Source organism: Ixodes scapularis, unplaced genomic scaffold (assembly GCF_016920785.2).
Source record: "Ixodes scapularis isolate PalLabHiFi unplaced genomic scaffold, ASM1692078v2 PGA_scaffold2__306_contigs__length_199485367, whole genome shotgun sequence".
Taxonomy (NCBI): Eukaryota; Metazoa; Arthropoda; class Arachnida; order Ixodida; family Ixodidae; genus Ixodes; species Ixodes scapularis.
The window spans coordinates 93,046,540-93,069,890 of record NW_024609857.1 but is presented as its reverse complement, the minus strand read 5'-3'; the positions used below and the strand labels follow the sequence as shown (position 1 = coordinate 93,069,890).

The 23,351-nt window shown below is 46.2% G+C and overlaps 1 protein-coding gene across 2 annotated transcripts in view; it reads left to right on the top strand.

The window, feature by feature from the left end:
- Window positions 1–23,351, top strand: part of LOC115327800 (unconventional myosin-VI) — a 60,817-nt gene that overhangs the window by 21,005 nt on the left and 16,461 nt on the right. For both annotated transcript variants that reach the window (XM_029988841.4, XM_040504520.2), the window contains exons 15-24: window positions 2,683–2,977; window positions 6,153–6,283; window positions 8,408–8,615; window positions 15,107–15,197; window positions 16,563–16,713; window positions 16,965–17,182; window positions 20,977–21,046; window positions 21,697–21,746; window positions 21,924–22,031; window positions 22,132–22,223. In XM_029988841.4, coding sequence (XP_029844701.1) covers window positions 2,683–2,977; window positions 6,153–6,283; window positions 8,408–8,615; window positions 15,107–15,197; window positions 16,563–16,713; window positions 16,965–17,182; window positions 20,977–21,046; window positions 21,697–21,746; window positions 21,924–22,031; window positions 22,132–22,223 — 1,414 coding nt within the window. The remainder of the gene's footprint in view (window positions 1–2,682; window positions 2,978–6,152; window positions 6,284–8,407; window positions 8,616–15,106; window positions 15,198–16,562; window positions 16,714–16,964; window positions 17,183–20,976; window positions 21,047–21,696; window positions 21,747–21,923; window positions 22,032–22,131; window positions 22,224–23,351) is intronic.

Here is a 23,351-nt window from a genome sequence, read left to right as displayed (position 1 = left end):
AGCACGCGGGAATTCGCTACAAATTCTTGTGTCACGGGAAAGGATACCGCAGGTTGCGGACGCAGCAGATTTGCGTTTCACGGCACTAAGGACCTGTGGAAAGCCGAGAACTCGCATTTCGCGGGAACGAATACCGGAAATCGCAAATGCAGCAGATGCAAGTTTTATGGTGCAATAAACACGCGGGAACCCGCTACAAATCTGTCTGTCACGGGAACCGATATCGCACGCGCAGATTGCGGAGAATAGGGCAGGAATCCGCTACGAACTCGTATGTTACGGAACAAATACTGCAGATTACAAACGCAGCAAAATCGTATTTTACAATGCAATATACACGCGGGACCAACTCGCATAAAATCGAGATCGTGCACGCATATCGCACACAAAAACGCGGGAATCCGCTAAAAACTTTATGTCACGGGAGCGGATACCACAGATTGCGCATGCAGCAGATTCGCATTTCACAGTGCAACATAGATGTGGGAGCAGCTTGCGTGTTACGGGAGCCAATATTGCGCGCGCAGATTGTGGAAAAATAATGCGGGAACCCGCCATAAACTCGCTCGTCAGACGTGCCGGTACAGCTAATTGCGCAGTTGATGCGATTCCCGTCGGACATTGCGTGACGTCCGATGGGAATCGGGGGTGGGCGATGTTTCACAATTTTTATGTTGCAGATATTTAGACAGAAAAACGGGATGAGCAATCTTTCGGGAGCGGGCATTCTCTAATAATTTAACGGTATGCGTTCGTTTACGGTGCTGCGTATTATAACACAAAAACATTGTACAGGTGACTGCATTTGCGATGCTTAGTTACATTACCGAGTCGAGGAAGCCTCTACTTGGAATGATTTATCCCAACCTCAACGAGTACTTCATAATTCTGCATTTTCACGGGCATAAGCCGATCCACTGGTCTCTCAGGTACGAGTTCAGCACATTGGGAGAGAAAAAATGGTGACTGCGGCCGAAAAGGCGGCACTTGTCCGCCTAAAGGATGTCACCACTCTAGCCAGCAAACAGCTTTGACTTTCCTGTCATGCAGCACCATGTCACGCCGTGTGTCAGAAATGAAAGGAAATCTTCGGTAGGCGGTGCCGTTTAGACTGCCTTCTCTTCGTCCCTGGAAGGCCTATCGCGCATTGTGGGCTTACCAGTCTTTGTCAGAATGATCAAGCTTGCAGAATTTTATTTAGTTCTTCCCCAGCCAAGGTGGGATGTTTAAGTGTTAAAGGGGCCCTGCAAGGACTTTTTTACTGTTTCTTAATTTGCACCGCCTGAGCGCACTGAACGTAGTAACTTAATTAAACTTTTCTTTTCTCAAAATTCGCTTTATTTTAAATGTCATAGGCAAATTAAAATTCCAAAAACAAGCAAAAATTAACGTCCTTCATGACATCCTTGGTTGCTTGAGTGGCTGTGAACTAGAGGAGGCGTAGTGAGCTCATCGAGCGCTCATGACTGTTCGACGGCGCGAGAGGGCGCCACTAAAGCATGTCTGGATTGGCTGTATGCAGCGGGCGGCCAGAGCGGCTCTCATTGCATTTGCTGCGCGATTAAACTCTAATTCGGCATGACACTTCATTGGCCACAAACGACAGCAAACACGGGGTAAAGATCAGTTCAGAATGGGTGCCACTTCGCACTGCAATACTGCGAAACGGCCAAACCACAAGGCAATGCTTCTCGCCGAAGGCCTTCAGAACGCTCGGAGCCGGTCGGATCCTCCATTCCGTAAACGACCGCAGCGCCGCCGCGTACATCCGGGACCTTTCCGTGTCGGCGCCTGATCCCACTACTCCTTTCTAGTATGCGCCACCTTTTCCACTGCTTGGTGGCGGGTATGTCGACGGGTCATTTCTTGTTTCGGTACTTTATAAACTGCATTCGTTTCTTTTCTCATCTAAAATACTGAACAATAACTACTTTTATAAATAATTGAAACGGTTCGCGCTACTTATATTTTGTATTTCGACTAAAAAGAAGCTTTTAGCGGCTCTGACCAGTAGTAAGCCCAGGACCAAAGACGTCACATTTTGCGCGCTTTCGGTATCGCGGGTCGCCCTCGTCGGTGGAGGAGGTTTCCGCGTCGTTTGATTAAAATATGACGCACTGATATTTAGTTACTCTCTTTCCTTGCCCGCTGGCTTGCCCGAACCCCAAGAGACATGGAAACCCCAAAAAAGGTAGACGCTTAAATATGATTGCAGGGCCCCTTTAAATTGGCAGGGGAGACCAATAGCTGTTGAGCCTGCATTGATGTTTTTAAACAAACTCTCTGCCAACTTCTCTGTCTTAGTATTTTGCAATCCCATTTCCATACTTCAGTCACACATGAATTGACCCGCATAGCCAGCCGCCTTCAATCAACAGGGACAAGAGTGTTTCGAAAACTTTGACGAAACACAAAATCTTGCAAATACTGCACTGAGCTGAAAATGCATCCATTACCACTGAGAAGCACCATCTTCTCACCAAGGCTTTTAGCAACAAGTCACATTCACCTTCCAATGTGGGTAATTTTATGGGCTGCTTTTTCATCTTGTCACTGGTCTTGCAATGGCCTCCAAGTGCATTTCTAGCGTCCTACATTGCCTAGCTTTTTTATATGATGCAAAAATCCTCGTAACTATGCTTGCCTTAGTACTTGAAGCCTCTGCTGTGTCTGATTTTCCAGGCCAAGTTTGTGGAGAAGAATAACGACGCCCTGCACGCCTCCCTGGAAGGCCTGGTGCACGAGACCAAGAACAGGTTCCTGCGCACCCTGTTTGGGGATCCCGAGCGCCTGCAGGCGGCCAAGGGAAAGCTGTCCTTCATCAGCGTGGGCAGCAAGTTTCGCAGCCAGTTGCAGACCCTGATGGGCAAGCTGCAGCAGACGGGCACCCACTTCGTACGCTGCATCAAGCCCAACCTCAAGATGGTCGACCACCTCTTCGAGGGCGGACAGATCCTCTCGCAGCTCAAGTGCTCGGGTGAGACGCCTAGACTACCTAAATGGTGGAGCCAGAGTAGTGCATTGCTTTTTCTTTTGCGAATGGTAATCCGCAGAAACAAATCAGCAACGTGAATGATAATCTAATCATCCGCATTTTTTCATCGCTAACCTTGCGCTTGTTGCACGAGGGGCAACTTTAACGCCTCCCACATGCTCGAAGTTATATTTAAAATTTCCTGATTCAATTGTTTTTGATGATGCTTGGCAAGTTTCTATTTAGAACCATATGTTTATTTTCACTTATTAGAATTTAATTAACCAATTTTAGTTAATTATGTGATTTATTGTAACAGTTGGCCCCCTATTACTATTACGTCCCCAAGTCTGCACAGAGCACTTTACTAAAACTCATAGTTTTTTTGTTTTTTTTTAATCTGTTAAGTTTGTAAAAAAATAGGGCTGCATGTCTGGTCATTTAGCCTAACGTCTTGAAATGTGGTAGCTTTATAAGGTGGGTTGTGCTCTTAGTTTGGGTGGTGCCTAGGGCAGGATGACCCTTAAAGGGATACTTCAACGAAATTTGAAATATACCCGTCATGTTCAAAAATAGGTTGAGAAATGATCCACAATATCCGTAAATGACAATCGCACGTTTGTATTTTGAGCCTGGTGGTTATATTTTTTGTTTAAACGGCTCACTGTGGCAAGCGCTCGGGGAGCAGCCAGCAAAGAGCACGTTGCATCCAACGCAATCGTGACGTAGTTCGTATCGGGACGAGCAAAGCTACGGCGAGGCTGACGTCGAGAGGATGTCGTAGTCGTTCCAGCCACCGAAGCGGCTGCTTTTGTACGAATTTCGAGTGACAGGTTAATCCTCTATATATAGTCCTGTAGGGGGACAATAGCGACTTCTGGGTTACACAAAAGGGATTCTCAGGAAGAGTGGAGTTCCTCCTTCCTCTTTTCTTTTGTCGTGGCCGGAGGCGAGACAGTTACCGTCACTACCTGTCAAGGTTCCTAGACGGGCATTACAAACGAGGCGTTAGCGACATCCACCAGGTGCTCTTTGCTAATCGTTTAATTTGTTTTAAAATTCCTTTTCGTGACTTTTTTAACAAGATATTGGTGTGTTAGATGTGATACTGCTCCTTTGAACATGTTTAAACCAAAAAATATGCGCCGAAATTTCGTTGTAGTATCCCTTTAAGGCTGGTTCAAACACTTGCGTTGAATTCGAGCGAGTGCGAAGGTTGCTATGACAACAGCTGCGTTGGAGCCGATGCAGCCGTTGCCATAGCAACCCTCGCACTCGGTCCGACTCAACGCAAGTGTGTGAATCGCCTTTTAGTCTTCCAGTGCCTGGGGTGGGTGGTGCTCTTAGTTCAAGTGGTGCCTAGGGTGGGCTTTTGTGTGGAAACAGATTACGTCACACCATTGTCTCTTTGTGACACTGGTCGCGCTTCCTTTTAGTAACACCCAGATACAAAGCCTTTGTGCTAAATTCTCTGGGTCACCAAGAGAGGGGAAGCACGCTTTCCTGCCCTTTGCACTCTTTGTTTCGTGCGCTCTTTCTACATCACCTATTTTTGCTCCTCTACTTGCCTTTTTCACTCCCCTCCGTTCTGCGTGCTTTCTCTCACCACCTGCTTCTTCCCCCATTCCCGCGTCTTGGGTCTGTAGCTCAGTCAGCAGTGCACTTGGCTTCCACGCCGGTGACCGGGGTCCGATCCCTGGTACCGGTTTTCAATTTTTTCCGAAATAATTTAACAGTTACAAACCGACCGACCTACACATTTCATGCTTACTTAGCTCCTGAGGTTGGTTGGCCCTATAAAGCTACCGCTTTAAGAACACCCTGTATGGTGTTAGAGAATGTTTAATGTGCTTTTTAATACGTTAGCATTAGAACGCTCGTTTTGACGAAAACCCAGCGGTGTCTTTGTTGCTTGCGGCGCTCTATACGTCCGAAGCGCTGACGTGAGCACGCGTCAACCTCTCCCTCTCTCCCCAGCACTGACAAACTGACAGACACTGCCGGGTTTTCGTCAAAACGAGCCCTTTCGTTTTCGTCAGTCACGCGCAGCTGGCACGGAACCAGAAAGGAGGACGCGCCATGCAATTTCCTAGATAACAAAGCCGTAGTGCTGAATGACATGGCTTAATCAGAAAAATCTAACACTGGGCACAGATTTGAAACGAGTGCTGGGTCAGTGGTGGGTCAGTGCTCGGCTTCGAGTAAAGTTTGAGCCGAACATTGATGCAATCATAGTGTCCAGTCTGTGCCCAGTGCTGGCCTTCTCTGATGACACCATTTCATTCAGCACAACAGCTTTGTTATCTATGAGGTGTTGTGTCGCAGCGCGGTGGAATGCGGGTGCTCTGCTGTCGCCGGTTGCTCTTTGCTCAGGGTTTTCGTAGTAGCAGTGCGTGGGCTGTGATGTGTGTCTGTAGTTAAACAAATGGTATGGACATAGTTTTTTTGCACGAGTGATATGGATGACCGTATCCATGGGCGTCGAAGTACTCCGACAGGCAGAGTACAAAAAAGGGGTGAAAAAATTACGCAAAGACCCATTGGTGGATTTTTGGGGACTCCGTTGGCATGATCCTTGGGAAATGCCACGCACGTCTTTCTTTGAGAAATGCTAACACTGACCCCGTAACAAGGTGAAAAAGAAGCAGGGCAAAAAAAAATAGAGAAAGCAAGAGAAAGCCAAAAGAAAAAATGAGACGTTTAATATTCCCTGTAATGCTGAATTAGAGCGCAACTCTTGAGGAGGAGGAGGGGAGGGTATATTCTCCTCCTTTGTACCCTCTCCTCCCTGCTCCTCCTCCCTTTCTTCTCCCCTCCTCCTCCCCCTCATGACGTCACTTGTGCAGGTTGGGATCTTCGTTGCGACCTTCACGAGTGACCTTCGTGACGTTTGTCCCATAATGCAACGCACGGTTACGCCGACGGCGATGCCGCTCAAGCCGGAGCGGAAACGGGTGCCTAAGAACTGCGCTCTAAAAAGTGAAGGGGTTAGTGTTGGCGTTTCCCAAAGGGGGATGTGTGTGGCGTTTCCAAGGGTCATACTAACGCATTGTCAAAGGATCCACCAATGGACCTTCCTGTAATTTTCTTGCGAGTAGCTGTCTCGAGATATCACCAATAAACGAACAAACACAACTGAAAGCCAATAGGAGGCCTGCTCTTCCTCTTTTGTCCGCAGGCATGACGTCTGTGCTGGAGCTCATGCAGCAGGGTTACCCATCCAGAGCTCCCTTCTCCGACCTGTACAACATGTACAAGCAGTACCTGCCCCCCGAGCTGGCACGGCTGGACCCCAGGCTCTTCTGCAAGGTGGGGACTCTGCCTCTTTCTGGATGGTGGGGGGTGGTGTTGTCTGGGGAAGGAGTTTACGAGTCTGCTAAAGGCTGGTTTACACATTTGCGTTAGACTATGCCCGGTTGCATTGCGTTTTCATGTAACCGCTGGCAACGAGAGAGAATATGGTGTGACACTTGCACCATTATGAGGTAGTCCTGGAATTGCCTGTGACTAGGCTGAAGGTTTCGCGGAACTTGCAAGGTCAAATCCTTGCACTATCTATGAGAATTGATCGCTTAAATACTCCGCTTCCCGATAACTTGGCGAACTATGAAGGCTGCAGCCCCTGCGACCCAATAAGGGCATCGGAGCAAGTCATGTGACAACACTCTATGGTCGAGGCCTCTTTACCGCCACAGCAACGACGCCGTTTGCGGCAAAAAGGAGTTCTAGGCTTTTTTTTAACAGCAATTGAATCCAAGCGATTGCATCTCTATTAAGCCGCCTCGGTGGCTCCGAGGCGAGAGCGCCAGCCTACGGATCCCCAAGTGGCGGGTTCGAATCCCGACCGAGGTGCCCGCAATATGACGGAGGCTTATTGCAGAAAAGGCGCCGTGTAACCGAGCTTTCGGTTGCACGTCAAAAGATCCCCAGGTGGCAATGTGGCTTTTGACCAATATTTGAACAATCGCAGCCCTGTAATCAACCGCCTCCACTTAAAACATAGCCCTGGCATTAGCACCTGCCACAGGTTTGTGGGTAAACTGAGCGTATGGTTGTCTCATGAGCTCTGCCTGAAGAGCTTGCTACTCTAGCGGATGGCAGTGTTGCGGCGGTGGACGTTCATCCGAAATTGGCTGGTTTCGCAGCAGACAATTCTTGGCCAGCAGGCGACAGCCACTGGGCCTTGCATTTGGCGCAGTGACACAAGCGCTCCCGTGACATGGTACTATCATGTGCCTCGCTCCGACACACTTATTGGGTAGCGGGGGCCGTAGCCTCCACAGTTCGCCAAGTTATCATGAAACGGAGTATAGCTCAATCAAAATTATTTCGAGCCCATGGTTAAAGAATGATCTGTAAAAAATTATAAAAATTAATACGCTGATTGAAAAAGTTCTATGGGGCCAATGTGCCAGTGCGTTCTCTCGACGTTGGCAGTTCCAGCAAAACGCAGCACTCTCAGACACGGTCAAACACAAATGTGTCAACCAGCCTTAAGTATTCCACAGTCTTAATCATAGCCAGATTGAATGCTAGGCCTATCCCTGCTGATTTCAGGCTTTTTGCGCGCATACACATCAGTTTTTGCCTTGTTTCTTGCTTTTATTGTTTTTTGCTCTCCAATGTCCACCAGATATTTCATGCATAGGCATAACTGTCCCAGGTCAGGTTGCAAGGCAGCTTTTTCAGCGTGAGAAGAACTCTTCCTTTGTCCGGTCGTGTGTGATCATCAGTTCGGGGCATGTTGTGCCCGCTCCCATCGACTGACGGCAAAAGAAGTGGTTTAGTCCTTGTACTGTTTTAAAAACTTTAATTACAGGCATAGTAGACATATTTGTGACCCCTAAGGCTCACAAGCTCTAGTAATATTCAGACTTCCCACTTCTGAACATGAATGGTTTTATGCTCGTAAGTGTAGTTAACTTGGCAGCTCCCAAGTTTACGAAAAGTGGAAGTGGACAAAGCTGGATTTTTTTTTCCCACCACAGCTGCACTGTTGCTGGTTTTGGTATAAAGTACAGATGTTTCATGTCACTGTGCAGTACTGCCTCATATTTAAGGTGAAGGGAGTACTTCCTATACTCTGTTTCATCTTACGACGAACTGCAGCATATGCTATGAGCCATCAGAGCCAATCCAAGGCCGTATGAGTGTTACATGACCTTATAGAGAGGGTGCAGTGACGGGCAGTGAGCATATCACGTGCTACGTTCACAAAGCTGGATTGGCCAAGATGGCTCGCAGCGTCCTCTGAGGTCAGACGTAAGGCGAAACAGAGTATAGCGTTAAATTTCTGAGCTTGCACGACAGCATAGATAGGCCACCAGCAAGCGCTATTCTTACCAATAACTGAAATCCATGCATGATGGGAACCAAGCTGAGTTCACGGATGTTGTTATTGATGCTTATTGAACCCTCCCATTTTCTCTGCAGGCTCTGTTCAAGGCACTGGGCCTGAACGAGAATGACTTCCGCTTCGGCCTGACCAAGGTGTTCTTCCGGCCAGGCAAGTTTGCCGAGTTTGACCAGATCATGAAGTCTGACCCCGAGAACCTGGCAACGCTGGTGCGCAAGGTGCAGAAGTGGCTGCTCGTCTCCCGCTGGAAGAAGGCACAGTGGTGCGCACTGTGCGTCATCAAACGTGAGGGCACCCCTCTCTCTCTCTCTTGTCGGAAGCCACTTGGTCCTTTTCTTGAGATGTTTGAAAAACCAGAAGTGACTTTGTGACTGCTATACTACGTTTCACCTTATGATGGGCCACAGTGAAACCTGGGAGTCATTGCTGCAAACCCAGCGCTGCGAATAAATCGCGTGAGCTCCACGTGTCACTGCGTCCCTTTCGTGGGTTGCATCACTCTCTCACAGGATTGACTTCAGTTACTTGTTGCATCCTTCGTGGTCTATTATTATAAGGTGAAGTATAGAAGCCAAGTCGCAATATAATTTTAGTAGGCATGGGTGAATAGAGGATTTTGGGTCCGAATCGAATTCGAAGCGAATAGTGATTTTGGTCGAATAAAAAATACTACAAGATATGTTTAAACTATAGTTTTATATTTGCCCTTATTTGGTATTGGATATACCGTAATTGTCAATTTCAAGTGTATTGAGTTCGGTAGCACGAAAGGGTCAAAACGGTCGGAAGCTTGTGCCACCTGGCCGTAAATCCAAGCCGGAGTAAGTAAAACCCGTTTATATCGAACTCGCAAAAAAACGTCTTCCAGTTCGATATAGCGGGTAATTCAATATAAAAGTTTTAATGAATTTGGCTCTCAAAAATCCACTTTCTGCTGAAGTATTACACAATGAAGTAGTCTTGCATCTTCTGCTGCTTTTTCTTCATTGCATTCGCAATAAGAATATTTTTCAAAACTATCGACGGACTCCAAAATGCTGAGGCTGCTGCCTTCTATATTAGCGCCGAACTATACCGAGAGCACAGAGCACGTCCAACGGGAGCACCTTCTCCTGCAGAGCGCCGTTTTGCTCTGCAGGTTGGCTTTCCCCTAAAACAGGTGGCTGCGTTAAGAAGAACCAACAAAGCAAGCTTTTTTTTTTGGGGGGGGGCGGTTGCAACAATTTGAGAAAAAAATATGGAATTGTAGTAGACCGTTTTTCTCCTCCGCTACGATATCCGTCAAGAAAACGCCGCAGCTGCGCATGCGTGCCACCAGCGTTGTCTGCATAGTTCAAGGTCTTGTGGCGGATTACGGAGCCCTATCCGGGTACTTAACGGTCTGCGGAGACGGTCTACTACAACTCCCTAGTATCCTCTTTTGCGGACGGAGCGGGGAGAGGGAGCACAAAGCACCCTCTCTCCGCTCTCTCCGCAAAAGATATATTTTCTTTTCTTCCAAGCAACCAACACGGCCGCCCGGAAAAAAAAAAAAAAAGAATCCAGCGTGCTTTGCAAGCTGGCTTCCCCCAATGCGAATGCCCGCATTGGGGGAAAGCCAGCTTGCAGAGCAAAACGGCAGTTCGATGTATTGGTAGCGGCTGCAATTTTTGTTCGATGCAACCATAGTTTTTGTATATATATTATCACTGTAACATTACTGTGCACAAAAATTGTTTGATATAAGGAATGATTCAATCTAAACGGGTTCGATATAGTCGGTTTTGACTGTATTTAGAAAAATCAAATACTTCTATATTGTCGAATAATTCGATATTGTCGAATACTTAAATTCGATTTGAAGCGAATGTCAAATAGAACAGAATTCGATTGGCTATTCCTAATAACCGAATATTCGCCCATCCCTAAATTTTAGCTTTGTTGTAAGGCTCTTTTTTGTGTGCAATGTTGAGTGCTAGTGTTTCGTGGTAATGGCCATGGAGATTGTTCAACGTGCCGTTTTGAAGACTAACTAGACAGTTGCCGCCTTTGCAGCAGCATACCCGCTGGTTGGCGTTAGATAATGCAAAAAAGCTTCCTTTGAATTGAGCATTCTGCTCCCCCGTTAGCATTCATCAGTACTGGCCAGACCAGGTCATTGTGCATCCCCAGAAAAGCAGTATAGCCTCGTATCTCTTACAACTGGCATGTTCTTTCAAGTTTTGTTTTAGAGTTCTGGCCATAGCACACACCAGCATGCTGTTTACAAACAATCTTGAGTTTGCCAACACCAGGTGTGAGCACTGCGCGCGGGCACAAGAACCAGTTTCACGTGAGGTGAAGCATTTGCGCATGCGCAGTGCCGACGGCAGCGCCACCGCAGCGGCATGACGTCGGGAGTTGAGTTGATATCACGACGTAAGATAAATATAGGTGTGGACACCGCACGCATCGCAGCTGCCAGATAAAGTCTTCCTTACCTTGGTAGCAATCAGTGACATGAGGTGGCTCCTCGATGTCCTGCTAATGGCAGCTTGTCGCGGGCCCGGTTTCCCATGCTTCTTTGTGGGAGGCGTGCTTTTTTTAAAGTCATTTTCTGGGTGCGCCACGTCACATACAACTTGGCACTTGCACTACGCGTGTTGCTTCGACACTGTTTCGTCATTGACCCCCGTTTCGTGCCTCAACAACGGCAATAACAGTTTTGTAAATGCATTGAAGCGGAGAGATCTCTAGCACGGTGTCCAAGTCGGCATCTGTCAAGGTCAGAGCAGACACTCTGCCTCCGAGCGGAAACAATTCGTGCTCAGAATGAGACATTTATTTGGTTTAGTTGTTTCTTTCTTTTTTCTCAGTTGCGACGTTCGGACAGTGGGGACACTGTCGGCTAAGGCCACTCGGGCGCGCAGCTAAAAGGACTTTATCTGGTCGACCGTATTGCAACGTTTGCCATGCTGTGTGTCCTCACCTACCGTAAAATCCCAAGCCAGCGCCCACTCAAAATTTTGAAATATTTTTCACATTTAGCAGGGACCAAAAAAATCGTTCAAATAATAGAGGTCTGAAAAATCAGAAGACTAAAAACTTGCCTTTATTACGTGTAAACGGCACTTTATGTAAAAAAGCCGTAAATAGCGCCTTGCTACAGGTTACGCCTGCGCGCCTTGCTTCAGGTTACGCCTCCGTTCGCGTTCGGCAACTTCCTATTAGCGTGAGAATCACTGCCTTCTTCTCTAGCGTTATGATCTAGTACTTTCTGCACTGCTTAGCTGCACACCGCGGCGGCAGAAGAACAGATGGGGCAATGATGACCACACCAGCACTGTCTGAAAACACTGTTCACTAAGACGAGATGAGAGGTGCAAGTCCACGATTGCGATGGCGCATGAACAAAGCAAAATGGTAACAACAATGATGATGATAATGGCGCACAGCTAGAGAATAAAAAGCCGTGCAGCGTCACCTAGCAGTAGGACTTAGCAGTACTCAAGTAGCGCTGCCAAACCAAGCCAATCCATGTTTAGCCAACATAGAATTCAAAATGGCCGCTTCTCGGTGGTGTTGCCCGCTGATCACTCGTGACAATTTTCTCCGAAAATTCTAACTTTTGGAGTTCAAGCTGTCCGAAACATTGTTTGTGAATAGAGTCTAAGCTCATTATAACAGACCAGTGTTGCGGAGTTGCCACTCCGGAGTTGGAATGATTCCGGAATCATTCCGCATTTTTGCGACCCCGGAATGGAATGGGAATGGAATGGCGGCAGCGTTGAGGGGAATGGAATGGGAATGGAATTAGATGCCTTTCGCCCGGAATGGAATGGGAATGGAATGGGCCAGGTTCTTTATATTTTATTTATTTATTTATTTTTTACGTTCAGCTATACCGAGCCAGTCAGAGAGTCGGTTGTTCAGAAACAAAATGAGCGGGAAACTGCAAACCCGCGTAAGGCCCTAGCAGACTTATGCGCAAAAGAAAAAAATGCAATACAAAAAACAAGCGTCAAAGCAAAGAACAGAAGGAGCAGCGGAGGGGGGGGGGGGGGGGGGGGGGGGGGGCGGCGGTGGCGCCTTTCACCAGTGAAATTTAACACATACCCGAATGCGTCTGCGCCTGTAATATTGCACGGCTGGTACGTGATCAGTCGACGTGAACGTGACCTGCTGCTGTGGTGATCCGATACCCAGAAAGGAGGCCAGACGTGGCCTCGCTGTGCGAACCCAGACTTCGTACACTTTCGACTCGTCTCTAGCGCGCTGTTTCTCGAAGAGCTCGCACCTGTGCCGGCCATCTCAGGTCGCAATCCACGAGGTCTCTGTTTGAATGATGCTAGGCGAAATTTGAAGACTGCCATTCATGCGTTGGAGGTGGAGAGTCGGCAGGAAGGACCGTCACAACAGGGATGCCACCGTATCGATTTTTCAACCGTAACGGAAGATGATACATGTGCTTCAGGTTGCTTCAGGTGGTCCACTTTTCTCGAAAATTCCAAATGCAACTGCCTGCACGGTTTTCAACGAGGTCAGTTACAACGGAAGTATGTATTGTCCTTTCATACAGCAGAGTGGGTAGAGTTTCATGTTCAAGGCAACACCTACGGATTCAAGAATACTAGTTCATCCCACCGTGACGTCATGTGATCAGTGCTGACAGGGGCGCCCTTATTGGACAGGGGAGTGGTGATGTTTTGATGGAATTTATTTTAGAGGTTGTAGGAAATCGCGTACCGCCGCCGATTCGCCATTTCCCACGTGGTCCGTCAACAAACCGAGTCCAGCCTGGTTCTTTCACGGGAGCGGGATTCCGCTCCCCGTTTATTCGTACAATAAAATACAACACTACAAAACACTCAATCTAAACTACAAATACAAGCTACATTACACAATTATTTACAAATGCACGTTCAGGCTAAAGCTAAACACAAAGGAGGCCCTTAGGCCTCGCGTCCCGCGATATCCTAGATCCGGTCGCCACCCACTTGCCTGCCTGCGTCTCGGTCTCGTCCGGAGTTCTTAGAGGCCTCTCGCCCCCTGCCCCACCGAGTATATATCTATCGATGGGCGAGGAGGTTTCTCCTCGCCTGCCACGGGGGCGCCTGCAGCGCCCTCCAGTGGCTAGGAGAGAAAGCGGCGCGTCGGGAGCCGAATTCGAGATCCCGATTGACCCCGCGGCAACACGACCATGTGATCGTGTCGCGGCCAAGATTGGCCGAATGGTTTGATGGGCGCCCTCGTGAATTCACGGTGCGCCATAAGGTCGAAGTCTTTTCGCATCACAGGTCAGTCGGACAGGATGCCAGGGAAGGGACCGCGGTCAATCCTTGATGGAACGTTACCCATTGAGGACTCTTCGCCCGGAACCACTACCTTCAAGGCGAAGTGCCAAGCCTGCGGAAAAGTAATTTCGGGACCAAAAAAAAAAAAAAACAACTTCCACTTCAAACTTAAAGCCTCATCTCAGTTGGCGTCAAATTTGAAAAATGTATTATCAGCATTTATATTTCTGCCCTCCCTAAAATGTATTCTTGTATTTGTATATCCAAAGACTTTTTGCCTCTTTTTAAAATGTATTTCCGATATATATCACGATACATTTTTATAGATATATTTGAAACTTGAGTATCAGTACCTTAGCAACTATTTTCATCTATCCCAGTATTTGTATTTCCAAATACATTTCTGAATATTTCTGCCCAACCCTGCAACGTAATAGAGCTGTCAAGTGACACTTTTAACGTTTAGGAATTGGAGGAATGGAATGGAACGATTCAGCCATTCCAGAAGTGGGAATGGGTCCAGTGTCCCCATTCCTAGGAGTTGAAAGGAATGGAATTATCGAAAACTCTAATTCCCCGGAATGGAATTGGAAAGGAATGGGGGTGCCCATTCCGCAACACTGTAACAGACCTGGTTACAACAGATATTTGGATATAACATACAGATTTGTGAGGTTCGGTTGGTTTTCCTCTATGCACCATTGACTCAACTTCATATCTGCATACAACATACTCCTTCTATAGCAGACCGAAATCTTGGTCAAAATCAAGGCCTGTTATAACGAGCTTAGACTGTATGCACCATTTCTATCGGGTAGGTCACGGTTCCTCTTTTAGGTCCGATATATCGAACGAGTCCGAATTATCGGTATCTGAAAAACCGGTCGGTAATTGAAATTGTGTAAAACTGGGGCCCTCTTAGGCCAACGTGCCCATCCCCCAGTTATACATGATTGTCTCTAAATTTAAAAAAATATCCAGTTACCTTTTTTTTAACTTTCGGAGATATTCAGTTTAACATACCCTATTTACTCAAGCAACAGCCACACTATTTATGAACAAGGCCCTTGCGTCTACTTTTCCACACAACAGATATACAGCCAATCATTGCGTTCCACATAAATAACACAGCGAATAACCAGATCAAAAAGACGATTTTCCATACAAATGCAATCTTCTCAGGTGGTATCTTTGCACGAAGACGTTATCTCTGTCCTGTAAACAGCTGGAATCATGCTGTCGATCGCAGTGATTGGCAATTTGCGTGCTCCGTGGAAAAGCGAACCCTCAGGTTTTCTTCATAAATAGTGCGCCTATTACTCAAGTAAATATGTTAATTATCTCCAAATTTTTGGAGCGGTTACAAAATAGAGGGGTAGGCACTTATTTTGGAATGGGGAGATGATTAGTATTTTACGGTGTATATATCTTACACTGTGGTCGGTGTATAATTTGTTTTGCATAAAACGGCTTATTTGCTCTCTAGTTGGTTCGAAATATTTCCGGTGCTTTTTGTCCTTGCAGTGAGAAATAAGATAACCTACCGTCGTGAAAACCTCGTGGTCATCCAGAAAACGGTGAAGATGCACCTGGTGAAAAAGAAGTACAGGCCCAGGTAGGCAATATATTTTCATTGGGAGGCTTGATAGGTATGCTCATACCTTGTTTATTTTTTGGAATTAGGGAACCCGTTTCTTCAAATAAGCTTTGTTTTAGTTTTAAGGAGGTAGCATTTTTTAGCTACCCCTTCCCCTTCCTCCGATTTCGTGGACCTTTCTGGCCTCCTAATTGACGCCACGTGACCTATGCACCAATTCAGTTTCCCCGCTAAATTTCGCAAAAAAATTGAACTCATAAAATAGGGTTTTCAAAATTTGCATTGTGATATTCACAGTGAGATTTAAACGTAAACATTTTCGACAGAGGTCTGTCTGGTTAGGGAGAAATCGACAAAGTTTTTGCGGACTCTAACCAAAGTTTTATTTAAAAAACACATAAACCCGACGTTTCGGGACCCGCTCGGTCCCTTGGTCACGGGTGACTGTAGGTGGGGGCGCGGTGGGGAAGGTTGCCCAGGTGGTTGGCCTTGCTGAGGCTTAACCCAGATGGCACGGGGGAGGGGGCGCGGTGTGAAAGGTTGCCCGGGCGTTTGACCTTGCTAAGGCTTACCCCAGAGGGCGCGAAGTCCAGACACGTACGCGCTCGGGAGAGTGCCCTTGGACCGGTTCACGTTCTTACTCGTTGTTTGGATAAACCAGGACTCTAGATGAAGGCGTTTCCTCCAATGTCCCTCGGTGGCCACGATCTGGGTCTCGTCGAGGGAGAAAGAGTGCCCAGTTTTTTGCTCGTGCTCTGCCAGGGCGCTGGCCTCAATATCTTTCTTTCTTACGTCGTATTTGTGTCGTCGAATACGATCCAGAAAGTTTTTCGTTTCCCCCACATAAGCGACCGGGCAATCCGCGCACGGCACGCGGTACACGAGGCCTTGAGCCCTTTCCCTTCCTGGTCTGTCTTTGGGGAGAGGAAGCCGCCGACGGATGGTAGACACGGGCTTGTGGGAGACGGCGATGCCGTGTTTCCGAAGGACGCGTCCGACGGTCTCACTCACATTCTTCACATAAGGGAGACAGATCCGATTAGACGGTCTCGAGGTCAGAGTCAAAGGGGGGTGGCGTAGGCGTTTGTAGATGTCGTTAATGAACCGCTTTGGGTAACCATTGTTAACTAGATCAGCTTTGTGCTGTTTCATGAGTCTCATGACGAATGCTATCACAATTCATAGACAACCAACAGTAGTGGTTTCTGCGGCCATTTCTTCTTTTTTTATTCCTTTTATCCGTTTATATTCTGCCGCTGTTATACATATGCCTCTCTTTGTACACAACTCTACCTATTTTGGTAATATGTGTTTGACAAGACACTGATTTGCCTTTTGTCTACATTCAAGATGTTCTGGTGTCCTTTGTTTTATCTGCAACAGATACCGGTGCATGATGAAGCTGAGGGCACTCCTGAAGCAAGTGCAGCAGATGTCCAACCTGGCCTCGCAGCTGAAAAAAGACGGGCAGCAGAGCAAGGTGGAAATTCAAGCCCTGGAAGGCAGGATTAACACCGCCATGAAGCGCATCAAGGTGAGTCTTAGACATTTAATTGTCACTGTTTGTTGCAGTCGGCTATGCCTACTGTTGCATGCTTTGCACAATAGCTTCTAATACTGTATTTTCCGGACTATAATTTGCACCCTTGTATAAGTCGCACATCCGTATATTGAGCCGTTTTCGTGGAAAAGTTGTTATACAAGTCGCACTTCTTTGCACGGCCGTGACATTGCAAACAACCAAAAAAAAGGTAGCTCATGATGTCTCTTCTCTCTTCGTCGCAGGACGGGGCCCTGAAGAACCCAGAGATGGAGAAGGAGCACAACACCCTGATCCTGGCGGCCACAGAGCTGATGAACGCCCTGAACCAGCGCATCCAGCTGCAGAAGGTGGCCGAGGAGCAGGCGCGCATGCGCAGGGTGCAGCAGGAGATGGAGCTGGCACGCAAGAGGAAGGAGGAGGAGGAGCGGCAGAGGAGGGAGGAGGAGGAGCACCGCCAGAGGTGGGCGCCTCGGCCATCCTACAGCTGGCCACTAGTAACGGAGCATGCGCTATTAGAGATACAACTGTTGCGTCCTTGGCGGCAAAGTGGCAAACTACGCCTCGGGGAACAACATGAATTGGTCTTGCGTTTCTGCCGTGGCGTTCAGCTATGCCAGAAACGCAAGAAAAGCGCCAATCTTTTTTCGCCCATGCTCAGTCGGCGCAGATGGTGGAACGTATCCAGTCCACAGGCCTTGCGTTGAGTAAACACCGAGTTCTGTTGAAAATAAACCGGACAAAGCGCACCCCCATAGTTTTATTTCCTTGCCAATACCGTAAAACCCTTAATGTTCATGAGCCCTTATTTTTTGCGAATTTCAATGTAGGCATCTAGAATTCGTAAAATTTTATGACCGTGATTATGTCCTCCGTGACCGATTCACGAAAAATAGGAGCCGCGAAAATGAAGTGTTTTACAGCAGTTGAATACAAGTTAAAAATGCACCAGGTAAACTTCTACACTGCAGGGGTTCTCAAACTGGGTTCCGCGGAACACAGGGGTTCCACGAGCTGGTCTCATGGGTTCCAAGAACACCCATATTGCAACCCCCCTCTCCTCCCCCCACCCCCCATACCGCTGGCTGCGCAGCAGGACCATGCAAAGCGCCTTCATCTCACTTTGTACTGACATTGCAATTGATATGGTGGGGATATATGGGAAGCAACACAAACAAAATTGTCTACAATTGTGCATCTGTTGCTTTTCGGTGGGCAAATATGGAGGGGGGGGGAGGGGGGAGGGTTCCGCGACCGTATTTGAGGCTTCCTGGGGTTCCGTGAGACCATAAAGTTTGAGAACCCCTGTTCTACAGCATTGAGTCGCCCCGCAGACCAACTGGGAAAGGCAGTAGCCATGACGAGTTATAGTATGCCAGCACGATGTTTTCATTATGGCAGTGCCCTTGATCAATATGCAGCATCCTCTATAGCGGACTATGTATCTGCATACCACAAAGGTATTGGTGACTCCAGCGAAATCGACACCACGTAGTGGCAACGTTGAGAAGCTCTGGAGAGGGGTCGTTTCGACTGTTGTCTGCTATCGCGGCTTGGTTCTCGTAGGCAGCATAGAAACAAACATTGTTTCCAGTAACTTATTTTATGCTTCCACCACGATATTCCTACGCACTCTCTAGAAGGTTTTTACCATTGAAAAATTGCTTTTGCTTTCATATATCACATTGATTTTACGCTGCAGTGCAAGAAATTTATGGTGGTCTCCGTGCTGAACGACGAAAAGGACCTCCTTTTCGTTTTCCATTTTGCCTGACCAGCGCGCCTCCTATAGTTCGCTGGAGTCGGGAATAGTGCCTGGCCGTAGTGAGGGTGCAATAGCAACTTTAAATTTCAAATTTTTTCAAGCAAAAATTAATTTTTTTTAATTTTGAGGTTTTCGGTTTTAGAAATTAGTTATACACCCCGACATTAAATTTGATAAGTATACACCAAATAGTTACTTTGATATAAACAATTTTCAACACATTAGAGGCAGTAACAAGCTAAAGGAGTTCAATGTTTGAATGCATTTTTCACAGTTCCACTTTTTGCTGCAAATTTCATACGAAGGAATCTTTTGTTCAAAGGTAAAAAATAGGGGTGTGCGAATACTCGAATATACGAATTCGAATCGAATAGAAAGTTCCCGAATAATTCAATTCTCAAATCAAATTCCTAGTACGTATTCGGTCACTCGAATATTCAATATATTCGGCCAAAGACGCGCGGTCGGCGCGGAGCTTACAAAAAAGCCTTTTTTTCTCCCGATGTAAGCGCCGTGATGTTAGACAGACTATGCGAAAAGCAGCTCTTGGTCCTACCATTCCACAAAAATCTAACGCACAGGTTAGAAAAAAGAAAAGTAACGAACGCCACCAACTTTATAGCACGCAGATTTACTCACGATCGTGCCACATTCTACCCTTGAATCACAACCGAAACATCCCGTTTGCGCCACTTCCAGAGAGGAATTGTTGGGAGGCCGGAATCCCGCGCCATGCCTAATTCTTTTCACGAGTAAAGCCCCTCGTTTCAAATTGAAGCACCGATGTAAAACACGCTTGCCGCACTCACAACAATCGGCGACTGCCGATTGTTGTGAGTGCGGCACAGAAAGAAAACCACGTCAACCACGCCGATGAAACCGCAAGCCGCAAATTCTGATTCGGAACGAAACGGAACGGAAAAATAGTGTGCCTAGATTTGAGAGGTTTTCCAACCGTTCGATAGCCGCGTTTGAATTACGAACTGCGACTGCGAGAAGGTGACGAAAAGACGAAAGCGTCGATCGGGATCAGGCAGCCTTCTGTTTGCTCGCCTTTTTTCACGCGACAGCACAACACATGCGCACTTACGACCAATCTGAGCTGGAGCCGTCTCCGTGGTTTGTTTCGCTTACTCCCTCTTTCAAATCAAGGCTCTCTAAAACACGATAGGTAGACGGAAAATTGAATGCATAGCGGCAGTTGGACGGTGTCTTGCGCCACATAACCACGTTTTTTTTTCTTACTTCAGATTATACTGTTTTAGCCTGTTTACTCGGATTTAACACCTATCTGTTTATTTATGTTAAATAAAATCCCGGGTGCCCTTTTTCTTTCTTAAAATGGAAACCAAATATCGCAAAATGCCCTTTTTTGAGATATAGAAATATTTATCAAAAAAAAGGTCGCGGTGTTAGGTTGTACTTTTAACAAGAAAAAGATGTGCGTGGCTGTAACTTTTTTGTTTTTTGTGACGTTTATGGTACCTAGATTATATTGTGCCATAAAATTGGATCTTAGTGCCCAACAGCAACTGCTTTTACTTTTTTAATTTTTTTACATTTTAGCTTTTGTTCTGTACAAGATGCATATTCAGCCACTGGAGCATACTCTGCACATATAATAATCTCATTCTCAGTACACTTTGAAAAATTCCTACAAATAAAATCACTATTCGATATTCGATTCGATATTCGGCTTTTTTTTCTTGATTCGATTCGGTATTCGATTTGAAAACTACTATTCGGTATTTGCACACCCCTAGTAAAAAAGTATTCTGATACCGCAATCAAAATGTTTCTGAACTGAAATTTACTGGGGAATCGGGCTATCTACTTTATTTTGTTTTAAGTTAAAGTCCTCATTGAGAAAAAAAACTATGTTTTAAAAAATTTACATAGGAAAGTTATGCATCGCGTATTTTGAGGTAATCACTTTTCCTTAAATTTTTACATTTGAGTTATAAAAACTAGATAGCCTGAAGTTCCATATATTATAGCAGTGAAAATGGTGCTTAACAGCTTCATTTGCATATCATAGATTTCTTAATGAAGAGTGACACATCTTCTTATGCAGGGATGTAAAGTTGTCCTAGAACCGAAAGTTTGCACGGTATGCCTACATCTGACGTTAAATCTCCCCCGCAAATTTCACTCCGATCACTTGAGTAGTTCAGGAGTTAAATCTCTAGCCAGTGTCCCTCCTTAACTTAACTCATACTCTTTCTCAGCATAACTTGGCAAAAGGGGAATGCTCCAGCCTCCTTGAACTAAATGGAGCGATGAAGTGACTCATGTGACGGCTCTCTGCAGGAGTATTGCATGATGCTCTGGTTGACTCACTGGGATCGTAGCTTTTGCCGTTCGCCAATATGGTAAAACAGATTATGCTAGGTACTTTGCCTTATTTTGTTTAGTAGCAGACACAGATACACACTTGGCAAGTTTCTTTAAAACAATTGTTTTGCTTCTCGCTTTTTTTTTTTTTTTTTTAGAAAAATTCAAATGGAGGCAGCGAGGAAAGCTGAGGAACGAGCGAAGGAGCTGGAGGATGCCAAGCTGGCGGTGAGAGTTGAGGTTTTTTTTCCTTCATTACTTATTATAGTGAAGTGTTATTTGGTCATCTTTTAAGAAGAAGTGCTAGATTTTTAACTTGCTTAATTAAGCAGAAGCCTTTCTGATGATCGTTGTGAAAAAAAATAAGGTTGTTGCGTTATATTAATGCGTAACATTCTTTTGGCTAGGTGTTCAGCATTTCGTGAAGCCTAGATAAAAGCCTGGACGCGATGCTCGGCACTGATCAGTCGATGGGTGGTAGAGGGGAGTGATGTGTTCGACTCTTATTGGTTACTGGGGAGGTCATGTGACCAGAGAAATAGGTGAGGAGGAGCTCAACCACCTGTACACACTGAGGGAGATGAACTCGAGTATGGAATGCTCTGGAAGATCGCCAGGTTTATCAGCCGGATTAGCGGCAGCATTGCTTCATTCTAGGAACAACTATCAAGAGTACACATGGTTTGTGTTGAACTATTTGATAAAGAGTGCTGTGAATGTTGGCGTCTGGAAACTCTGAGTATCGCTAAACATTAGGGATGCTAGAAGATTTCCTGCATGCAACACAATTACCTAGTAATTTTCCATAAATTTGTTTTAGCTTTTTAGAGAATGTTTTTTGATGCTTTATGATTTTAAGGTGAAGCTTTTTTTTACAGAAAGCCATGAAAGAAAAGCTTGTCATCGATCACAGGGAGGAACTACTGAGGTGAGCTTTCTCATCATTGTATTTGTTTACCAATTTAACGGCGCATCAGTCGTTTTTGCCTCTTGTCGCGGAGGAAATTGTCTCAAGATACGGACTCGTGGCATGCATATTCAGCTGACTTTGACTGTATCAGTTCATAAAGTCATTACTTGAGCTGTATTTTACCTACCCATTCAGGAACCAGCAAATGGAGCAAGAGTCACGTGACCATGAACTGGCCTTGCGTCTGGCACAAGAGAACAACAGTGTCGTGGAAGATGTGGGCACCCCTGTGCTTCCCGTGAGGTGGGTATTGTGGCATCTGGCCAAGACTTGTTTTCTATTCTGTATTACCGTGTCTGCTTTTGTAACAAGTCATACAAACATTCATTTGGAACCTTTGCAGGTCTCAAGTGAGGGGAGCAAAGGCCGAAGGGAAGTTTGATCTGTCGAAATGGAAGTACTCTGAATTGCGGGACGTCATCAACACATCTTGTGGTAAGTTCTTGTTCTTGTGCTTACAATTTGTATCAGATTTGCATCTATTACAGGACTTGGCAAAAGTGTTTCGCAACATTTTTTTTTTGTTTCGTCGAGAAGTTGACCCAGTCTCAAGTGAAACCGGGTATTTCAAAATAGTGTCTATTTCAAACAGTCGGAACGTCTCCTCGAATATTTGACGTAAAAGTATAGGCACCTTTGCATTTGTATCGAACTTTACCACCTGGTGCATTCTATACCAGGGGTCTCAAACACGCGGGCCGCATGCGGCTTGCAGCTCTCTGGGATGCGGCCCTCAAGCATCCCCGGCCGCAATCCCCCTTCCCATGGCTCGAGTGCTACATGCGCCGTAAATTATACTTTTATGTGGTCGATTCATCGCCTCTCAACAAGGAGCTCGCTCATGTAACGTGGTCAGAGATTTCGCACAATTTTTTTTCTTTTGGACTGAGTATTGCTTCGTTCAAATATTTGTTTTTCTGCCCTTTCTCGTGTAAATAAACCGGAACGACAATATCACTACCAGGATGCGAGTACGAGTTCTTTGCTCAAGCAGGCACCTTGTCTGTACAAAGTCACGCTCAGCAGGAGCGACTGCTAAAGATAAAGCTATGAGCTCGGGCTTCTAGCCATTAAATATACCTTTAAAATACGAGTATTTTACTACATCAAATATACCTTATAAATCCCGAGTATGCTGCTATAAAAATGCTCAGGAAAGTAAAATCTGCCGTATGAAGAGTTAAATACCCACGCCTGTCCACCCAAGGGAATTTTGAGACAGGGTAACAAGAGTGTCCTTGATCTGGTTTTACTAAAAAGTGCCAGAATGTTGGCGTTTCAAATTTTTTTAATGCATCTGCCGTGGGCAAAAAGTTATATGTGTACTCACAAAACGGGTAACTGGCAAATAGCAGAAATCACGAGGACCCTTCTCTAGAAAATCTCGTTTCTCTGGGAGAGTCTGCTGCTTTGCAACGTGAAACATTGCTCTTCCCCTTTGTCCCAAATTACAAAATGCTGGCACGCCCCCCCCCCCCCCCTGGTTGGCCCTCAACCTTTCGGGAGCATCCTATCTGGCCCCCACACTCAAATGAGTTCGAGACCCCTGTTCTATATATACGA